Source organism: Pelophylax lessonae (genome assembly GCF_965119305.1).
Source record: "Pelophylax lessonae genome assembly, chromosome: 3".
NCBI lineage: Eukaryota > Metazoa > Chordata > Amphibia > Anura > Ranidae > Pelophylax > Pelophylax lessonae.
In genome coordinates, this window is record NC_138770.1 from 203,917,278 (window position 1) to 203,937,439 (window position 20,162).

The 20,162-nt window shown below is 46.8% G+C and overlaps 1 protein-coding gene across 1 annotated transcript in view; it reads right to left on the reverse strand.

The window, feature by feature from the left end:
- ACSL3 (acyl-CoA synthetase long chain family member 3) overlaps positions 1–20,162 on the reverse strand; it is a 177,715-nt gene that overhangs the window by 19,828 nt on the left and 137,725 nt on the right. Inside the window, exons 10-12 of the mRNA XM_082249393.1 lie at positions 12,123–12,295; positions 1,705–1,779; positions 734–925 (exon numbers count right to left, since the gene is read on the reverse strand). Coding sequence (XP_082105519.1) covers positions 734–925; positions 1,705–1,779; positions 12,123–12,295 — 440 coding nt within the window. The remainder of the gene's footprint in view (positions 1–733; positions 926–1,704; positions 1,780–12,122; positions 12,296–20,162) is intronic.

Consider the following 20,162-nt stretch of genomic DNA (forward strand, 5'->3'; position numbering starts at 1 on the left):
ACGGAGAGATATAGCTATGGTTTATAGTACTGGAATCTGCCCATCACATCTTCTACAACTTGTTCAATAGGCTGAGAGAGTATTGGCTAGGTCACGCAACCTCTGGGCGCACCAAACACAACCAATATAGTTAAGTGCACAGTAATGAATTTTAACTTCAGCACTTATGAATGAGCTCAAAAAGTAAACGCCACATGACTAATTTCTGTTGAGCAATTCTTACCTTAAAGTGACTGTGAATGTTTAATTAAAAAAAAAAAAAAGTAAAAATCAATGTCATACTTACATGCTCTGTGCAATGGTTTTGCACAGAGCAGTCCCAATTCTATTATTGGGTCCCCTGCCAACACTCCTGGCCCCCCCTCCCCCCCAAGTGCCCCCATAGCAAGCCACTTGCTAAATGGGGGCACTGGTGCAGGCTTGCTCCTGAGCTGCCTTTTTGTGTCCATAGACACACAAAGCATCACTCGGCCCTGCCACCTACTCACTGGCTCTGACTGACTGGAGGTCAGGGAACATTTTTTACCTTAGAACCACTTTAACTGCAGTAGGACGATTTCAATCAATAAAAAAAAAAAAAAAAGAAGAAGAAGAAGGGAAAAAAAAAAAAAAATCCTTCACACAGGAGTTCTTTCAGCATTGGGGGTCCCTCTCATAGATCTCAGTAACTGTTATAGACCTATTTTACAACCAACGCCACAACAGGAACGTCGGATCCTTAATACCTTCTTACCAATGATTTTCAAGCAGCCATCGGGGTGAAATTCACCAATATCCCCGGTACAAAACCAGCGCTGACCATTTTCATCCACACAAAAGTCCTCCTTTGTCTTTAGCTCATTCTTGTAATACCCCATTGTAACATTAGGTCCACCAATCAAGATTTCCCCTCTGGGAAATGGCTTGTCCGTATTGAAGTAACCACCTGTGGAAGAGATCAGGCAACACAACAGGTCACAAGAGACTATTTACCAACATGAAACAGAAATATCAAATTCTTGTCACATTAATATGCAATTATTCCCACAAAGATTAATCCTCACAAATTGAAAAACTGCTGACCCTAATCATGAGAAAATACATTTAGGAATAACATGACATGTCACACAGGAATTGAGCTTATCATGATCTTCAAAAGTCATTTCCTGCCAAACTAACTTTCATTGAAATCTGAAATGTTTACGAGAATGTATGATATTTAAGTACAGAGCTGGGGATAAGTGCCCATATTTTGGAATCACCCTGTCCTCCATCAAAATTACATTCAATATAGAACCATTACTTGCTCATTTAAAACACTGGATTAATTCATTACTTAAATGGTTACACTCCACCTTTAGGACCATGTTACATCCTTCTTTACGGTGTAACATGGTGCCAAGTGGCCAGCATAAATTCCCTGCAGGTCATCCAATTTGCATTGATCAACGTGTAAAACATGGCGATGTACACCTAAAGACTAGGCCCGAGAAAAAGGGTGTAAGAGTTGCCTCTAGGGGTGCATTCTGCTTTCCAGAAAGCAGACTTGAACCACATAAGGTGGGAGATTGGAAGTCCTTGGTTAAACACATGCAGGGAATTCCTTCAAGCAGTTTGTGGTCTGTTACAACTGTGATTACATGTGTGCATCACAGTACACATCAATTATGGACCCAGACACTCCATACATATGAACAAGTGCAAAATTATTGCAATTTAACTTACCTTCTTCCCAGTTCTTGAGCTTTATCTCAGAACATACCAAAGGTGCTCCCACTCTGCCTGTACTGTAGTCCCACACTGAAAGAGAGTAGCCCTGTTACTAAATGCAATATGTGCATATCTTCAATGTCCAAAAAAGAAAAAAATGTACAAAATACATAGGATGTCAAGATTTATACTAAATTAAATTGGACTATACCAAGGTCTTAAACATATTAAAACAAGGTTATGCAACATAAACAAGTGATATTAAAAAGTTTATTTTTAAATAAAAACAAATAGCTCACACTTACCTGCTCTGTGTAAATGGTTTTACACAGAGCACCCTCAATCCTCTTCTTGGGTCCCCTGCCGCCACCCTTAGCTGGCTCCTGCCCCCAAAGGAAGCCACTTCCCACAGGAGCACTCGTGCGGGCTTGCTCCAGAGCCGGGCTGTTTGCAGCTATTCACACAGCCTTGCTCGGTGCTGCCTCGGCTCTCTGCTCACAGGTTCTGACTGACTCTCAGCCAATCCAATGAGAGCCGGGAGAAGACACACGTTTGACACCATCTGAACCCAATACGTTTATTTTGGTCTCATCAGACCACAGGACATGGTTCCAGTAATCCACGTCCTTAGTCTGCTTGTCTTCAGCAAACTGTTTGCGGGCTTTCTTGTGCATCATCTTTAGAAGAGGCTTCCTTCTGGGACAACAGCCATGCAGACCAATTTGATGCAGTGTACGGCGTATGGTCTGAGCAATAACAGGCTGACCCCCCACCCCTTCAACCTCTGCAGCAATGCTGGCAGCACTCATACATCTATTTCCCAAAGACAACCTCTGGATATGACGCTGAGCACATGCACTCAACCTCTTTGGTGGACCATGGCGAGGCCTGTCCTGAGTGGAACCTGTCCTGTTAAACCGCTGTATGGTCTTGGCCACCGTGCTGCAGCTCAGTTTCAGGGTCTTAGTAATCTTCTTATAGCCTAGGCCATCTTTATGTAGAGCAGGCATCACTAAATGGCGGCCCGCGGTCCGTTCCCGGCCCCCATCCTTCCCCCTCCCGGACCGCAGCTGTCATGCAATTTATCAGCCTGCTCTCCTTTCAGCTGTGATTTCTTTGCAGACTTGCAGGGCCGACAGCGTGAGTTCTGAAGGGAGGGCGGGAACTGCCCGAGGTGAACAGTCAGTGATTGGCTGCCAAGATGAATGGCAGTCTAAGCAACCAATCACCATCTTGCAGCTTCCTTCCTCCAGACCTGCTATGCCTCGAGTTCTCCTGGCTGTGTAAGGTAGGGGAGACGTAATGTAGGAAGGGGGAGAGACACTGAGTACAGCAAAGAAGAGTACTCTAATGTGTATGGGGGGCTGAGGACTGTGATATGTGTGGGGGACTGAGGACTTTGATGTGGGGGGAATGGGGGTTAAGGCTGAGTACTATAATGTCAGGGGGGGGGGGGGGAACTGAATACGTTAATGGGGAGCTGAGGACAATGTGGGGGAGCTGAGTACTGTATTTGGTAGGCTGAGGATAGTAATGTAGGGGAGTTGGGTACTGTAATGAGGGGATAAGAAGGGTGTTGATGTTAAGGGGGTATGATAACACAAAGGGGGGAGGGAACTGTGATGTGCAGTGGACAACGTGGAACGGATGCAAGGATGGGATTGTGATATGGGGCTCAGTGTCACAGGTAGGTCAGCCCATTCATTTTAATGGACTGCACTACCCATGAGAAATGCAGGAAAACAAGTCCCTGGCCCTTTTTTTAAATTGCGCAGCACCAAGCTGTGCTGAAGTGTGGCGTGTTCCTCTGTGGGCCGGGAACATGTGCAGTTTCACCTGCATTCCCCAGCTGCAGAGATGGCAACGCCTAGGAGAGGGTGCTGTAATGTAAAGGATCTGAATCAAATCACAAACATGATTCGGACCTCCGCTGGAAAAAGATTTTACTAAGCGGACCTCCATGAATTTTAATTCAGTACCCCTGATGTAGAGCAACAATAATTTTTTTCATATCCTCAGAGTGCTTTGCCATGAGGTGCCATGTTGATCTTCCAGTGACCAGTATGAGTGAGAGAGATCACACCAAATTTAACACACCTGCTCCCCATTCACACCTGGGACCTTGTAACACTAATGAGTCACATGACACTGGGGAGGGAAAATGGCTAATTGGGCCCAATTCGGACATTTTAACTTAGGGGTGTACTCCCTTTTGTTGCCAGCCATTTAGACATTAATGGCTGTGTGTTGAGTTATTTGAGGGGACAGCAAATTTACACTGTTATACAAGCTGTACGCTCACTACTTTACATTGTAGCAAAGTGTAATTTCTTCAGTGTTGTCAAATTAAAAGATATAATAAAATATTTAAAAAAAATAAGAGGGGTGTACTCACTTTTCTGAGTAACTGTATATATATATATATATATTTTAGCAGGGCCCTCTGATTCCTCCTGTATTGAATTGTATTGCATCTGTACTGTCTGCCCTCATGCTGTAAAGCGCTGTGCAAACTATTAGCGCTAAATAAATCCTGTATAATAATGATTTGCATGCAGACCACTCAAGGTTATGCCTGCATGTGATGATGACCCTATATGACAAGGTTATGCCTGCATGTGATGATGATCCTATATGACAAAGAACTGAAATCCAATGAATGAAGGCTCCAGGGCAGGCCAGGGACAGTAAGACCAAGAATAGAGATGGTGATCGAGGTCCCCCAGCCAGGAAATGAGTTGGGCTCTGCGAGACTTGCTGCAGCTTCTAATGCATACAATGTGTAGTGCAAGCTCTATGCAGTAAAACTCAACTAAGATATTTTAGTACAGGATAGAAGTCTGTAAAACTGCGAGATTGAAGAGAAGGCTGTTTTTTTTAGATTTACACATTCTTCAAAAGAGAGGCTTTCTAGTTTATCAGTAGATTTTCCCAACCCCCTTTTTTTTTTTAATCAAACGAGTCTTTATTGCACAAATATGTATAAACAACAATAACAGGAGAATGCAGTGAATCACAGGTAGTGGAATAAGCAACATAAGATACAGCTGGACATAGGTATAAAAAAAAAGCATAATAACAAGTACAATGTGAAATGTAATTCAAGGAGGCGTCACTAGTATGGAACAAATTCAGAATATAAGGCATGAAGACCGAGGCGTACCTCAGATGGGCAGTAGATCATCTATGCAGAGGAACTTTAGAAGGGAACCCAGGTTAAACACACGTCTCTGGGGCCTGCGTCCATCTATCCCAGATCTTATTAAATTTTGTGGGGCAGCCACGATGTGTGTACAGCAATTTCTTGTATGGTACAGTAGCGTTAACTTCTTTGAGCCAGTCATGAAACGTAGGGGGTCTGTCACGCATCCAACGGCGCGCTATCATTTTCCGGGCGGAGAACAAAGTTTCGTGGAGAAAAATAGTAGTAAATTTATTCATACTGGTATCAGGGAAAATTCCCAACAAACATGGTTTGGGGAACAACGAGAGGGGGGAGCCCATAGTGTCATGAAGAAATTTAACTATCTGAGCCCAGTAACCTTGGATTTCGGGGCAGCTCCACAACAAATGATAAAAAGTTCCCCGCTCCCGGCCACACATAGGGCAGATGTCAGTGGCGTTCGGTCGGTATTTGGCAGTCAATAAGGGGGTAAGGTATGCACGATGTAGGATGTACGTCTGAGTAAGTCGGTCGGACAGTTTAGGGGAGACCAATTTACAGGCATCCAGAGCGTCACTCCACTCGTCGTCCTCCAGAGGGCCCACATCCCCCTCCCACTTAGCCTTAGGTGTATACGCAAGGACCGTAGAGGCCGGCTCATGCAGCATAGTGTATAAAATCGAGATGAGGTGACTAGGGTTCGAGCAACTAACCACTTCAAGTACTGGGACCGGGGGCAGAGCTGGCACCGGAAGAGGAAATTGCGTGCGGAACGCATGCTGTAGCTGAAGGTACCGAAAGAGCATAGTACGCGGGAGGTGAAATTGGCCGGCTAGGGACTCAAAGCTCCTAAGGGTTCCATCCGCAATGATATGAGATAGGAAGATGATACCGTGTCGTACCCATACATGCACATCGGGGATAGTTCGGAATTCAGGGAGGGACGCATTGCACCACAACGGAGTGTAGTCATGGAGTCCAGGGAGAGCCAGTTTGTCGGAGACAACGTCCCACAACCTCCTGTATTGATATAGCATTGAAGTCCGACCATCCCTGTGATCCGCCCCCCGAACACCCGAGACAATAAGAGAAAGGGGATCAGTGAGTGCATGGGCCCGAGTAGGTGCCAGGAGCGCTAGAAATCTATCTCTATCAGAGGAATTATAATGGAAAAAATGGGACAGCTGCGCCGCAATATAGTATAGGTTAAAATCAGGGAGAGCCAGACCTCCCAGAGTGGTAGCGTTCTTCAGCTTCCGCCAGGACAGTTTGTGCCTGGAAGTTCCCCAGACAAACGGTTTAAGGAGAGACTCCAGCTGAAGAAAATACCGGAGCGGAAGATAAATCGGAGAATGCCACAGCACAGAGCAATTTAGGAAGCAACACCATTTTTATCAGATTAACGCGACCCATCACCCCTAACGGTAGCCTAGCCCATGTCTGAGTCCTCGCCTTGACCATAGTAAGGAGGGGTAACAAGTTGTCCGAGACATAGTCTGCCGGCTTTGTCGTGACCTGAACCCCCAGGTATTTAATGCGGTCTACTCTACATAAGGGGAATTCGGGATCAGAAGGGAATGACGAAATATCATCAATAGGCAAAATTTGGGACTTGTCCCAGTTGATCTTCAGACCGGAGAATTGACCATATCGGCCAATCAGGGAGAGTGCAGCATGTAGCGAGATCCCCGGGTCAGCGAGGAACAGCAACGTATTGTCAGCGTACATACTGATTTTCTCCTCCAGGGGCCCAACGCGGAGGCCTGTGATATCCGGGTGACCCCTAATAGCAATAGCCAGAGGTTCAGCCACCAAGGCATACAGGAGCGGTGACAACGGACATCCCTGGCGCGTCCCCCTGCTAAGAGGGAAGCTATCAGACGTCCAGCCGTTGGCCAGCACTCTGGCCACCGGGGCCTGGTAAAGAACCTGCACCCAGCGGACAAACCGCGGGCCAAAGCCATAGTTTTCTAGACATCTCCAGAGAAATCCCCACTCCACAGAGTCGAAGGCCTTGGCCGTGTCCAAGGACACGACCACCCTGGCTCCCCTATTGTCATGAGCGGCTTGCAGATTCATAAACAGCCTACGCAGGTTAAATGAAGTATTGCGGCCAGGCATAAAGCCTGATTGGTCAGTGTGGATCAATGAGAGAATAATTTTGTTGACCCTAATGGATAAGATTTTTGCCAGGATTTTTACGTCCACCTGGAGGAGGGATATCGGCCGGTAGGACTCAGGCCGCTGCAGGTCCTTACCAGGCTTGGGTAGCAGAACCACCAGAGCCTCCCTCATGGACGGGGGTAGGGTAGAGGTCTCAAATATATCTTCAAACAACGCTAGCAGGCGTGGGGCTAGGTCTTCAATATACAGAGAATAGAATCCTATCGGGAGGCCATCCAGGCCGGGTGACTTAGCCCTCGAGAACTGCGCTATGGCCTCCATGACCTCCTCCACCCTGAGCGGGGCCTCCAAAGACTCAACCTGCTCGGCACTCAACTGAGGAAAGACCACCGAGGCCAAAAAGGCGTCCATAAGGGAATTATCCGCCGGGGCCGTAGAAGTGTAGAGATCCCGAAAATACACCCGGAAGGAGTCCGCCACCAGTTTAGGGTCAGTAACTAGGTTTCCCTGCGCGGAGCGCAAGCGAATCACCACAGGGGGCCTATCCTCACAATGCACTAAATAAGCCAGAAGCTTACCCGCTCGCTCGCCGTGCTCGAACAACTTCTGCCTCTGGAAAAACAGCTTCCTGCGGGCCCGGTCATATTCCAACTGTGTCACCACCCTAGTGGCTAGTTTGAACTGCGCAGCTCCCTCCGGCGTAGGAGCCGCCTGGAAGGCCTGCTCCGCCGCGGACAGACCGCGCAGGGCGCTGCGATAGCTCTCCAAAGAGTCGGACTTGAGCTTGTTAATTGCATTTGTTAAATGGGACCGGACATGGATCTTAAACGTTTCCCAGACCACTGACGGGGAGGCAGAGTGGGCATTGTCCACAAAAAATTGTCGCCAAACCGACGCCACATCCGCCTCCGCCGGAAGAAGCCCAAGCCAATGAGGGTTGAGCCTCCACGCCGGGAGAGGTCGGTCGCGGCCAAAGCCAATCTGCACCCAATAGGGACAGTGATCCGATAACCCACGAGCCGAAAATCCAGCACCCACCAGGCGTGGGAGAAGGGAGGGGGAGACCAATATTAGGTCTATACGAGACATGGATTGACGAGCAGAGGAGTAGTAGGAATAGGCCCGTCTGTCAGGGTACATGGCTCTCCAGGAGTCAAACAGGTTAAATTCCGTCAACAGTCTAGCAAACCTAGTCGTGGTGGGTAAAGGGGAGGGCGGAGCCGTCGTGTGTAATCTGTCTAGGGAGGGGTTCAAGGTATTGTTGAAGTCGCCCAACCAGATTACTGGAATATGGGGGTTTGACAACATAAAATCTAGACCCTCTGTAAGGACAGTGGACGAGAAAGGGGGGGGCACATAAAATGCCATGAGTAGGAAGGGCTCCCCACATAGCAGCACAGAGAGAAATACATATCTACCCTGAGGGTCTACTAGGGATCCCCGAAGCTCAAACTGCACCGATTTGGCCACCAACACCGCCACTCCACGGGAATGGGAAGTAAACACGGAATGGAACGTCCAGCCGATCCATGGGCGTCGAAGCGCCATCTGGAGACGGCCCTCCAGATGGGTCTCGACCAGCACCACCACATCCGCTCGCTGACCCTTAAGATAGGCAAACACTGCAGAGCGTTTAATTCTATCGCCCAATCCCCGGACGTTCCAGGTTAGAAATTTAAGTTGAGCCATCAAATACTAGGGGAGATAGGTAGTATAGGAGCCCCGGGGGTCCCGTTCGACCTGAAAAAAAAAAAAAAGAAAAAAAAGGGAAACCTCATAAAGTGTAGTAAGCGAGTAGCCTCGGTCAGGCAGGCATATAGCTGTTCCTGAGATATTGCACGGAAACGTGAAAGACATAACAGGATACTTGATATACATTCCCACAGACATAAAGCAAACGTGAACAATAAAGAAAACAACAACAAAACCCCCCACCCTGCCCTGCACCAACCCAAACATGTGCGGGCATACCATTTCCCAATCCAACCACAGCAAAGACCGGACCTGCAAAACATAAAAAAAATAAAAACACAAGAGGAAATAGGACAAGCAGGTCCAGCAGTTGGCCCAGAAAAACAACGGCCTGGGCACAAACCCCCACTGACCACACAGACAGTGGAGGGGTGGTTGGTGCGCAGCTCTGTCAGTCACAGAGCTTGCGGGCGAAATTTCGCTGGGTAGCAAGGCACAAGTGTAGGAAAAAGCTAGAGAACCAGAAAGAAACACATAGAGTGGAAAAAGAGAAGAGGACGGGGGGAGGGGGGGGAAGAAGAATTCCCAGAAGCCACCGGGAAGCAGAAAACCATCAGAGAAAGAGGGAGAAAGAGAAAGGGAGAAGGAGAGGGGGACATGTATGAAAAGAAGAGGGAAGAAAAAGGAAGAAAAAGGAGGGAAAAGAAGACCAGGGCTCGCCGGCCATAGTCACGGATAGCAGCATCCAGCAGGATAACCCGAGTCATCCAAGGAGAAGGCGGAGAAGGTAGAGACAGGCTAGGAGCAGAGAAACGGCAGGGACCAGGAGGTAGGCACATAGGGGAAAATGCAGGCATATGAGACAAACGAGTCACTGCGGAGGACAGCAAGGTCCTCCTCCAGACTGAGTAAGAAATCGGTGGGACAACAGGTGGCTGGAGAGTACACAAGGAGGCATGTCCATTCAAGCCAGTAATTATCATAGCCACCCATCAAATGGGGATACAAAGCCTCCCTCCATCCAATAACCCAACAGGCAGGAAAAGGATATTGTGGAAAAATCAGTCACTTGCAGGCATCAAGGAAAAGAGCTTGCGGGAGAAGAGTTCAGTTCCGAGTGTCCAGGCGTTCCATCCACGATATGACAGCCTCAGGATCATCAAAAAATTGCACTCTTCCCTCCCCCTCAACCCGTAGGCGGGCAGGGAACAGCATAGCATACTTGATGTTCTTGACGCGAAGTCTGCGCTTGGCCTCAAGGAAGGTCTTTCGTTTCTTCTGCACTTCAGCCGAAAAATCGGGGAAAATTGCAATCCTCCCATTCCCAAAGGGGATACTGCCCTTCTCCCTGTTTAGGCGGAGAATGGTGTCTCTATCCCTGTAGTTTAGCATCTTAGCAATAAAGGTGCGGGGGGGCGCCCCCGGAGGAGGGGGCTTCCCGGACAAACGATGGGCACGTTCCACAGTGAATGTGGGGGAGAAGGCCTCCCGGCCATAGGTATCGGTCAGGAGACGTTCCAGAAAATCAGCCGGATCCCTGCCCTCAGCCCCCTCTGGCAGCCCAATCAGTCTGATGTTGCATCGTCTCAGACGATTTTCCATATCATCCTGCTTGACCAGAAGCTGGCTCACCTGGAGCTGGAGACGATCAGAGACATGCTGCAGGGGGGGCAGGGAATCCTCCACACCACTGATCCTCTGTTCGGCCTCGTCGACTCGGTCCCGTATCTTCTGCTGGTCTTGGCGGATCAGGGAGATGTCTACCTTGATTTCCTCAATCTTCGCTGTAAGGGAAGCCTGGCACACAGAGATCGCATCCAGGACACGGGCAGTGTCTGCAGCCGCCACGCTCCCCCCCCGCTCCCACCACGGCGCCATCTTGGGCAGCACTGTCCTTCTCCAGGCGGCGGAACTTATCAAGCTTCGCCGCAGTGTCCGTGGATTTCTTTGGAGGTGACATAACACCCGGGGCGTCAGGACACAAGTAAGACACTGTGGAGCCAAAGGTAGGGTCCGGGATGCAGGATAAACGAGAGAGCAGGATAATCAGCCGGCGGAGCTCTGGTCACTAGCTTCCTACTCCATGCTGCTCCAGGCCACGCCCCCCCCAACCCCCTTTTTGATCATTCACACTGGTCAGTTCCACAACAATTTTAAGCAGAAATTACTTTCTTTTCTATACAGCTGGTTCACATTTCTGGGCTACAGTAGAGTGCATTCTTCTTAACGGGAAACTATAAGGACCCAATAACACTGAGATGTGAGCATAACCATGCATCAAGTAGCCCCAAGATCCTCCATTCTGGTGCTTTGTATTGACACATTCATGGTATGTCACCACACTGGACAAAAATACTTCTCTTGCCCCTCTATCTTATGCAGTGGACCACAGCACACAGTAGTGCACTTGCACTGAACAGAGAATAGGGACATTTTTAGGATTGTTTTTTTCCTGAATATTCCTACTGTGTATGACAAACTGCATTGTTATACTGAGGTATATGTATAGAACACAACTTAAAATAGGGTTGTATTGCACTTTTTGAATTGAGCACATGTATTTTTTACAATTCTTGATCCACAGCATATAGCATTTTGTGGTTGTTTTAGCTTTTTTTTTTTTTTTTCTATTGACTGTGCAGTTTGCCCGGTAGTACATTACCACGCGATGTAGTGTACCACAATGCAAGTGTGTTGCCTTAAGCCGGCCATACCTGGATCGAAGTTCAGCCTGTTGTGCAGGGACTGGCTGAATTTGCAATCCATGTATGGGCACCCTGGTTGCACACAAACTGATCAACTGACTTGTGTTCAACCAGCCACTCAGATTTTTCCTAATTGATTATTCCCACCTGCTATAGCCAGCAACACTAATCATTCTGCCGGCTAAATTCAATAGCGCTGCGAGAAGGATTCCCCCATCAACACTGTGCTGATGGGGAAATCAAGCAATTTTCTTTCCATTCACCTCTGTTGGAAGGAAAGAAAATTGCATAATCTATGGCCTGCCTTAGTGTGTTGGGGTTCCATTAACAATAAATGGCACCATAACAAACCAAGGACTGTAAAAAGAAATGCAGTAACGCAAAAATGAACTTTTAATGTTATCATTTCAGAGTCCCCGCTCCTAGTGTTATAGCCCTATTGATGTATGTATGCTGGAGAGCGTACAGCGCGGCTTATGATTTTCTTTTATCAAGCTTAGCAACAGAAATTTCCCATCAATTACAACATTTCCTTAAACAGAGCAGCAATGAATAAGTATTGGGCTGTCAGTCATTTGGATCTTTAGAATATTTCATGAAGCATGCTGGAGAACCTACTTTGACACTGAAGATTATTAATGAGAAAGCGAAGAAAATATAAACAGATAGTATAGAATTAATCTTGTACAACTTATGGTTTCTTTGCAAAGTGAACATTTTGGAACCTTAGTCCTGCTGTCCACACTTACATTCAGTAATGGTGCCAGCACCACATGTCTCCGTGAGTCCATAGCCCTGTCCTACTGGACAGCAGAAGCAGATATTCATAAAGCGCTGAGTAGCAGCCGATAGAGGGGCACCGCCGGAGAGTAGGACCCTCAACTTCCCTCCTAGAAGTTTTCGCACTTTCCAGAATACAATCCTGGAAAAACAATGAGAAAAGTCAGTTATATTTTTCCTCCCCCCAAACTATTGGATCAATTGCAATAGTGTTTTTTTTTCTTCTTCTTTAGGTTATCAAACACACGCTCAACAAGAATGGGGAAGCTCATGCCCATCATGGGGAGGATATTGACGTAGCCCCAGACGGAGCCCCCCCAAGAGTGACAGCTAGTGTGTGTGTGTGTGTGTGTGGGGGGGGGGGGGAGTATTTGCAGTAAAAAACAGAGGGGCATTTTAGAGGAACTTTTTTAGCGCTCAAAAGATGCTGCTTGCAGGGTTTTTTTTTTTTCCATGAGCTTTTCAGGCGATTCTTTTTAGCCCCAAAGTGCTTAAAAAGCGCCTCAGCGTGAAAGGGCTAATAATAAAAGATTGATGAGGTTTTACTTGGGAAAAAAAACAAAACAAAACAAAAACCACCACATTTTAAGAGATACCCATAACGGATTCATGAAAGACAGTTGATTATTTTTAATGAGGTGGCAAGTAAAAACATTTGTGAAAAAAAGGCGAATGAACCAAAAACTGCGCAAATGAATAAATAAATAAGTAAATAAACGTGATTAAGATGGGATTTCTCCCACAATGCAAGCTGCTACATAAACGTGAATAAAGTGATAAGAGAGAAAAAGGGGGGATTGTAGCGCTCAACAAATCACTTTGAAAACTTGATTTAAATCAATAACATCGTGCAAATAAAAGTCTCTGGTGTCCAAAACAATTGGGTCAATCAGAACGACCAACAATGGAAACACGGACTTGATAGGAGTGATTCCTTACAAAGCCTTCACCTCCACACGATCACCCAGTGAGATATGTATATATACCGCTTACCAGATCCACCGGACCCCTTAATTACAGGGGATCATGATCAGTTGATCCCCTGATGACGTCAGCCGTGACTGACGAAACGTACGTCGGGAACGTGAGACCATACACTTCCGGGTCTGAGGAGTGCAGCGTGGAGCGGCGTCTCCTATTCCCAGCCACCGATTTCATCTTTAAAAGGCTTTTTAACTACAACTTTGTAGTAAGTGCAATATATCTTGAATAAATGCTTTAACATTAAGAATCACTGCACCATGAGAGCGTTATGTCCCTATTTATGGCTTGGCTTCCTGATCGTTCTGGCTGTTGTATTATACCTATCAAAATGGGATGCATAAGATGTGGAGTACACAGCGTATTTGATCCCCTGTAATTAAGGGGTCCAGCGGATCTGGTAAGCGGTATATATATATATATACATATCTCACTGGGTGATCGTGTGGAGGTGAAGGCTTTGTAAGGAATCACAATAAATTGTTTTGGACACCAGAGACTTTTATTTGCACGATGTTATTGATTTACATCATGTTTTCAAAGTGATATATAATTTGTTGAGCGCTACAATCCCCCTTTTTCTCAAGTAAAAACATTGGACAGCGGGGTGGCTGTAAAGAAAGATGATCCGCACACCAGTAGTTAAAAAAAAAAAAAAAAAAAATCTTTACCTTTATTCAAAAACCACAATACACAACCGCAGATAAGATCAGTTGATGCATTTCAGCCTATAAGGCCTTAGTCGGTTATGACTAAGACCTTCTAGGTGGAAACGCATGAACTGATCTTACCTGCGGTTGAGTATTGTGTTTTTTGAATAAAGATGAAGATTTTTTTCTTTTAGAGCAACTACTGGTGTGCGGATCATCTTTCTATATATGCACTATGAAATGGCTTTGGATTTCATCAGTATGTTGTATGGGTAGGAGCACTGTTGCTTCTATTTGCACAAAGGGGTGGCTGTGGACGCAGTATACTTGGATTTTTGCAAAAGCGTTTGACACAGTTCCCCATACATGGCTAATGTGTAAGGTAAAGTCTACAGGCTTGGAAAAATCAGTTTGTAAATGGATAGAAAACTGGCTAAAAGACCAAAATTCAGAGAGTAGTGGGTATTGATTCATACCGGATGGTCTAAGGATATCAGTGGTGTACCCCAAGGTTCATTGTTAGGACCCTTGCTTTAACATCCTTATAAAGGATATAGGGTCTGGGATTGAAAGTACCATATCAGTGTCTTTGCAGATGACACAAAGCTATGCAGTGGAATAACTTCCTTACAGGATATCTTCCTTAAAGAGAGAGGAACTGACGCCATTTCCCCTCCCTGTAACCGTGGAAACCGGGAGCGACGAGTATTCGCCACTTCAGTTTCCGCCCCTTTCTTTACCTGGCCACCAGCAGCCAGAGAAGCAGCCAATCGGACCAATCTCAGTCTGACTGGCTGCATGGGGGCCAGAGAAGAGATATGGGTTCAAAAAGACTCCCAATCTCTCCATAAAGAGGACCTGTCACAGCCCATGTTGCCACAAGGGATGTTGTTCATCCCTTGCGATAGCAATAAAGTTTGCACAAAAAAAAAAAAATAATTTGTATAAAAAAAAAAAAAGAAAAAAAAAAAAAAAGAAGGAAAGTGCCCCCATCTTACTGTGCTTACGCACAAATGCGAACACATACGTTACTCCCACATGCATATGTAAAACAAATCGCACCACATGTGCTGTATTGTCGCAAAATTCTAGCACTAGACCTCCTGTGCAACTCTAAACTGGTAACCTGTAAAGGCATTTTAAGGGTCACCTATGGAGAGTTTTAAGCACCGTAGTTTGCCGCCGTTTCATAGGCAGACGCAATTTTAAAGAGGGACATGTTAGGTATCTATTTACTTGATGTAACATCCTTCACATTATAGAAAAAAAATTGGGCTTTACGGTTTTGTTTTTTTATTTATGAATGTGTTTTTTCCAACAAAATTGTGTTTGAAAAACCGCTGCGAAAATACCGTGTGGCAAAAAATTGCAACACCATGTTACTCTATAGGGTCTGGGCTAAAAAAATATAGAATGTCTATATTATGTACAAGATCTAATGTTTGGGGGGTTTCCTAATGTTTGGGGGTATTTTTCTAGTCAAAAAAAAAAAAAAAAAAAGTAGATTTATACATGTAGGCGTAAGTGTCAGAATAGGCTTGGGAAGGAGGTGGTTAATTGGGCAACTATATGGCAAAAATGGATTTTTGTAAGATCTTACCGTAAAATCCTTTTCTCTTAAGCTCATTGACAGACGTAGTCTTCTTGATTCTCAAGAGCTGGGTTATGTTGTCTCCGCAGGAGTAGGACTAGGCAGAAAGACAAAACGTTCTGGCTCCACCTTAGGGGCAGTCCCTGAGGGTATATCCTCCCTCTCTCTGCTACAGGGAATCAGTTCTGTTCTAAAGCAGTAACAGAGAATTTAACCCAACCCAACTCAATGATAGAGGGGCGGGTACTACGTCTGTCAATGAGCTTAAGAGAAAAGGATTTTACGGTAAGATCTTACAAAAATCCATTTTTCTCTATCGCTCATTGACAGACGTAGTCTTCTTGATTCTCAAGAGCTGGGACATCCAGAAGCAGTGCCACAAATGAGGGGTGGGATTGACAGAAATCAAAATCCAATCTAGAAGGCCCAACCGGAGCCAACCAGAAGTATCAAAGGACTCATCGAGTAAACAGATGAGACCTACCCCACAAATCCTCGAGGTAGACCAACAGTCTCCTCAAACAGTGGCCTGCAGGAACCTTGCGGCCAGAAGAGGCATCCGACGATGCCATCACATGAACCTTATACAATATTGTAAAGGTATGAACCGACGACTAAACAGTCGCCTTGAAAACCTGAACCACTGACGCCTGATGGCGGAAGGTCCAGGAAACTCTAAGCGCCCGAGTAGAATGCGCCTTAAAAGGGAACGGGGGATCCCGACCCTTGAATAAAATAAGCCTATACCACCGTCTGTCTGATCCATCTAAAGATGGTCGCAGCAGAACAGGCAACCCCTTCTTAGGGCCATCCGTGATCACAAACAGTGAATCCGTCTTACAAATTGAATCCGTAGTATTCAAATATATCCTGATCGCCCCAACTACATCCAAGGAATGCAACGCAATTCTCGAGGATGATTGGGCTAAGGACATAGGAAGGACAATACACTGTCCTCATTCAATGAAACTTTGAAACCACCTTAGGAAGGAAGGATGGATTCGGATGAAGAACAACCTTATCCCTATGAACCACCAGATCTGGGGAACAACAGGATAATGCAGCCAGTTCTGACACCCTGCGTGCAGAAGTGATAGCCACCAAGAAGACCACCTTCTGGGATAAAGTAAGCAAGGGAATCTCCCTGATATTTTCAAAGGGAGGTGTCTGAAGAACCGACACCACCAAATTAAGATCCCAGGATGGTAACGGCGCGTGCACTGGCAGAGCCAGGTGTCGCACCCCCTGGATGAAATTCCGCACCAAGGAATGAGTAGACAAAGGCTTCTGAAAGAAGATAGCAAATGCTGAAACCAGACCCTTGATAACACTCAAGGCCAGCTTCTGCTCAACTCCCTGTTGCAGAAAAGCCAATATTCGGACTACCGAATAAAGATGTAGATGGAACCCAAGAGATTCACACCACACAATATAAGACTTCCATGTACGATGATAATCTTTCTGGAAGTCGCTTTCCTTGTTTTAACTAGAGTAGGAATAACTGAAGCTGACAATCCCTTGTCCTTCAGCACCTGGGTCTCAATAACCAGGCCGTTTAAAAATAGCGATCGTAAAGCAGGATGGAAGATCGGTCCCTGAGACAGTAGATCCTCCCTGAGAGGAAGTCTCCACGGGACGTCCGCCACCAGTCTGACCAAGTCGGCGTATCAAGCTCGACGAGGCCAGTCCGGAGCTGCCAGGATTACTGGAATTCCTTCCTCCTCTATCCTGCGAAGAAGTCTTGGCAGTAACCCAAGAGGAGGGAAGGCATACATTAGCTGGTATTGCCCCCACGGGGTGACCAGTGCGTCTGCGGTCTCTGCTAGAGGATCGCGGGAGCGAGCCACGAATCTCTGTACTTTTCTGTTGAATCGTGATGCCAACAGATCCTCATCCGGGGTGCCCCAACGTAGGCACAACTTGTGGAAAACTTCTGGATGGAGGGACCATTCCCCCTGATTCGGAGTCTGACGGCTGAGATAATCTGCCTGCCAATTTTCCACCCCCGGAATGAACACCGCAGAGATAGCTGGAACAAATCGTTCCGCCCAGCGAAGAATGCAAGCCACTTCTTTGGCCGCTCGGACACTCTTGGTGCCCCCCTGGTGATTGACATAAGCCACGGCCGTGGCGTTGTCCAACTGGATCCGAACCGGGCTGCCCTGGAGCTGCTCGGTCCAGTGAATCAGACAAAGTGTGATCGCTCTCAGTTCCAATACATTTATCGGCAACCTGGATTCTTCCGGGGACCAAAGTCCCTGGACAGATAACTGACCGAGAATTCCTCCCCATCCGGATAGACTGGCATCCGTGGTCACTATCGTCCAATATATTGGCAGAAATGACTTTCCCTGGCTGAGCATCGGAGACCGAAGCCACCAGACCAGAGGCTCTCTGGTCTGTTTGCTCAATCGGATCTGATTGTCCAGGGATTCCGGATTCCGATTCCATCTGAGAAGAATCTCTTGCTGAAGAATTCGGGTATGGGACTGGGCAAATGGGACTGCTTCGAAGGAAGCCACCATCAACCCCAGAACCCTCATGCAAGTCCGAAGGGAAGACCAGCTGTTGGATAGTAACAACTGGACTGCTGATTGAATCTTTCGGAGTTTCCCTACCGGAAGAAAAACTCTTGTCCTGACTGTGTCTAGAATTAGACCCAGATATTCGAGCCTCTGGGTGGGAACCAGAAATTACTTTTGCTGGTTTACCAGCCACCCGAATTCCTGTAAAGAAATCATAGTAATTTCTATGTTTTGTAGCAAGGTCTGAGGAGACTCTGCATGAAGCAGAAGATCGTCTAGGTAACCAAGAATCGATATGCCTCTTTGGCGCAGTAGTGCCAACATTGGGGCCAACACCTTCGTGAAGACCCGAGGAGCCGTGGCGAGACCGAAAGGTAACGCCACAAACATAGTGGTTCTCTTCTACGGGAAAGCGTAGAAACCGCTGATGTCCTGCGAAAATGGGAATGTGAAGATATGCGTCCTAGATGTCTATGGACGCTAGGACATCCCCTGGGTGCAGGAAGGCTGCTACTGTGCGAATGGACTCCATTCTGAATCTTCTTATGTTGACAAAAAGAATTGAGTGCCCTTAAGTCCAGAATTGGACGCACTTTGCCCTCTTTCCTGGGTATTGTAAATAGGTTTGAATAAAACCCCTGAAAACGTTCTGTCCAAGGAACGTGGACTACCACTCCTTGTTGTAGTAAATCCGTGACTGCTCTCCGCAGATCTTCTAAACGATCCGGGGATAGTCGAATATTGGAAGGGAAGAATCGCGCCGGTGGGAGAGATCGAAACTCGATCTTGTACCCTGACCTTATGACTTCGCAAACCCACTTGTCCGGGATTCTGGAAAGCCATGGATCCGGGAACCGGCGAAGACGTCCCCCCACCCCAGTTATGGGTGGGGGCGCACCTTCGGGCTTTGGACGATTTATCTTCAGGTCTGGAGGGGGCGGGCTTTTGCTTGCCCGACCAACGTCCCCTGAAGCCTCCTGAAGGAGCTTTGGAGGACTTAATTTTTTCACCTGCGGGACGAAAAAAACCTCTTGTGAGCAGAAAAAGAAGGCCCTCGTCTTTGACGAGTTCCTTTACCTTTAAAATTTTGCGGTAAAAAGGTGCTCTTTCCACCCGTGAGATCCTTAATGATCTCATCTAAGTTGGCTCCAAATAGACGCTCTCCTAAAAAGGGGATATTAGCCAATGCTTTTTTGGAACCTTGGTCGGCTAACCAACCTTTTAGCCACAGTGTACGCCTGAGAACCACCGCTGAGACAGATGCTCGCGCCAATAATGGAGTGGCGTCTAACGCCGCATCACACACAAACTGTAACCCCTGTATCATTTGTTCCAACAAATCTGATACCGCCTGAGGGACCTCTTCTAAGTCCCGGCGTAACCACTTGGTCCATTCAGTTACAGCCTGCGAAACCAGACCAATAGCAATTATTGGTCTGAAAGCTGATCCAATCAAGGTAAACATGGTGCGAGACATAGCTTCTATCTTGCGATCCACTGGATCTTTAAAAGACGGAGCGTCTTCTAGAGGAATAACCGTAGCTTTATTCAATCTAGCAATTGGTGAATCCACCACAGGTGGTTCTGTCCATTTCTTAATGAAGGTTTCCTCAAACGGATAACGCCTGTTAATGCGTTTAGAAATAGTAGAAGTGCGTTTTGGCAGACTCCATTCTTCTTTGATTGGATTGCCAAAACATTTGGGCAATGGAAAAACCTTCGCCACTTTGATGCGTTTTTTAGTCCCAAAAGGGATTTCAGTTTCAGCTATTTCTGACGGAATACCCTGTAATCTTAAGGTTTCTTGAACAGATACAATGAGTGCGTTTACCAACGCTTCCTCTTTGGCTATGGCTGATGCCGAAACATCCTCCTCACTGTCTGAAGAGACAGTACACGAGACACCAATACCAGATGAAGTACCTGCAACTGCAGAAATAGGCTCAGAGTCTGAATCCGAGGTTTCGGATAATAAGGGGTTAGGCGGGGGTCGCTTACTTGCGCCCTGTCCCTGACAAGCCACTTCCACCCGGGACACAAAAGTTTCCATAATAGCTGACAATGATTCAATCGTCAGTGGGGTGCTGGAGGATCCTGCAGACCCCTCGAGGGGATCCGGAGGAGATACATGAGTGGCAGGGTCCATGTTAATTCAGGACACCTTTGCCAGAAAACACAAAAAAGTTTTTTTGTGTTATGTGTCTCCCCCTAGCGCAATAGCGCCCCTCAGAGTACCTGCTTCTCGATCCCCACAGAGAGAGA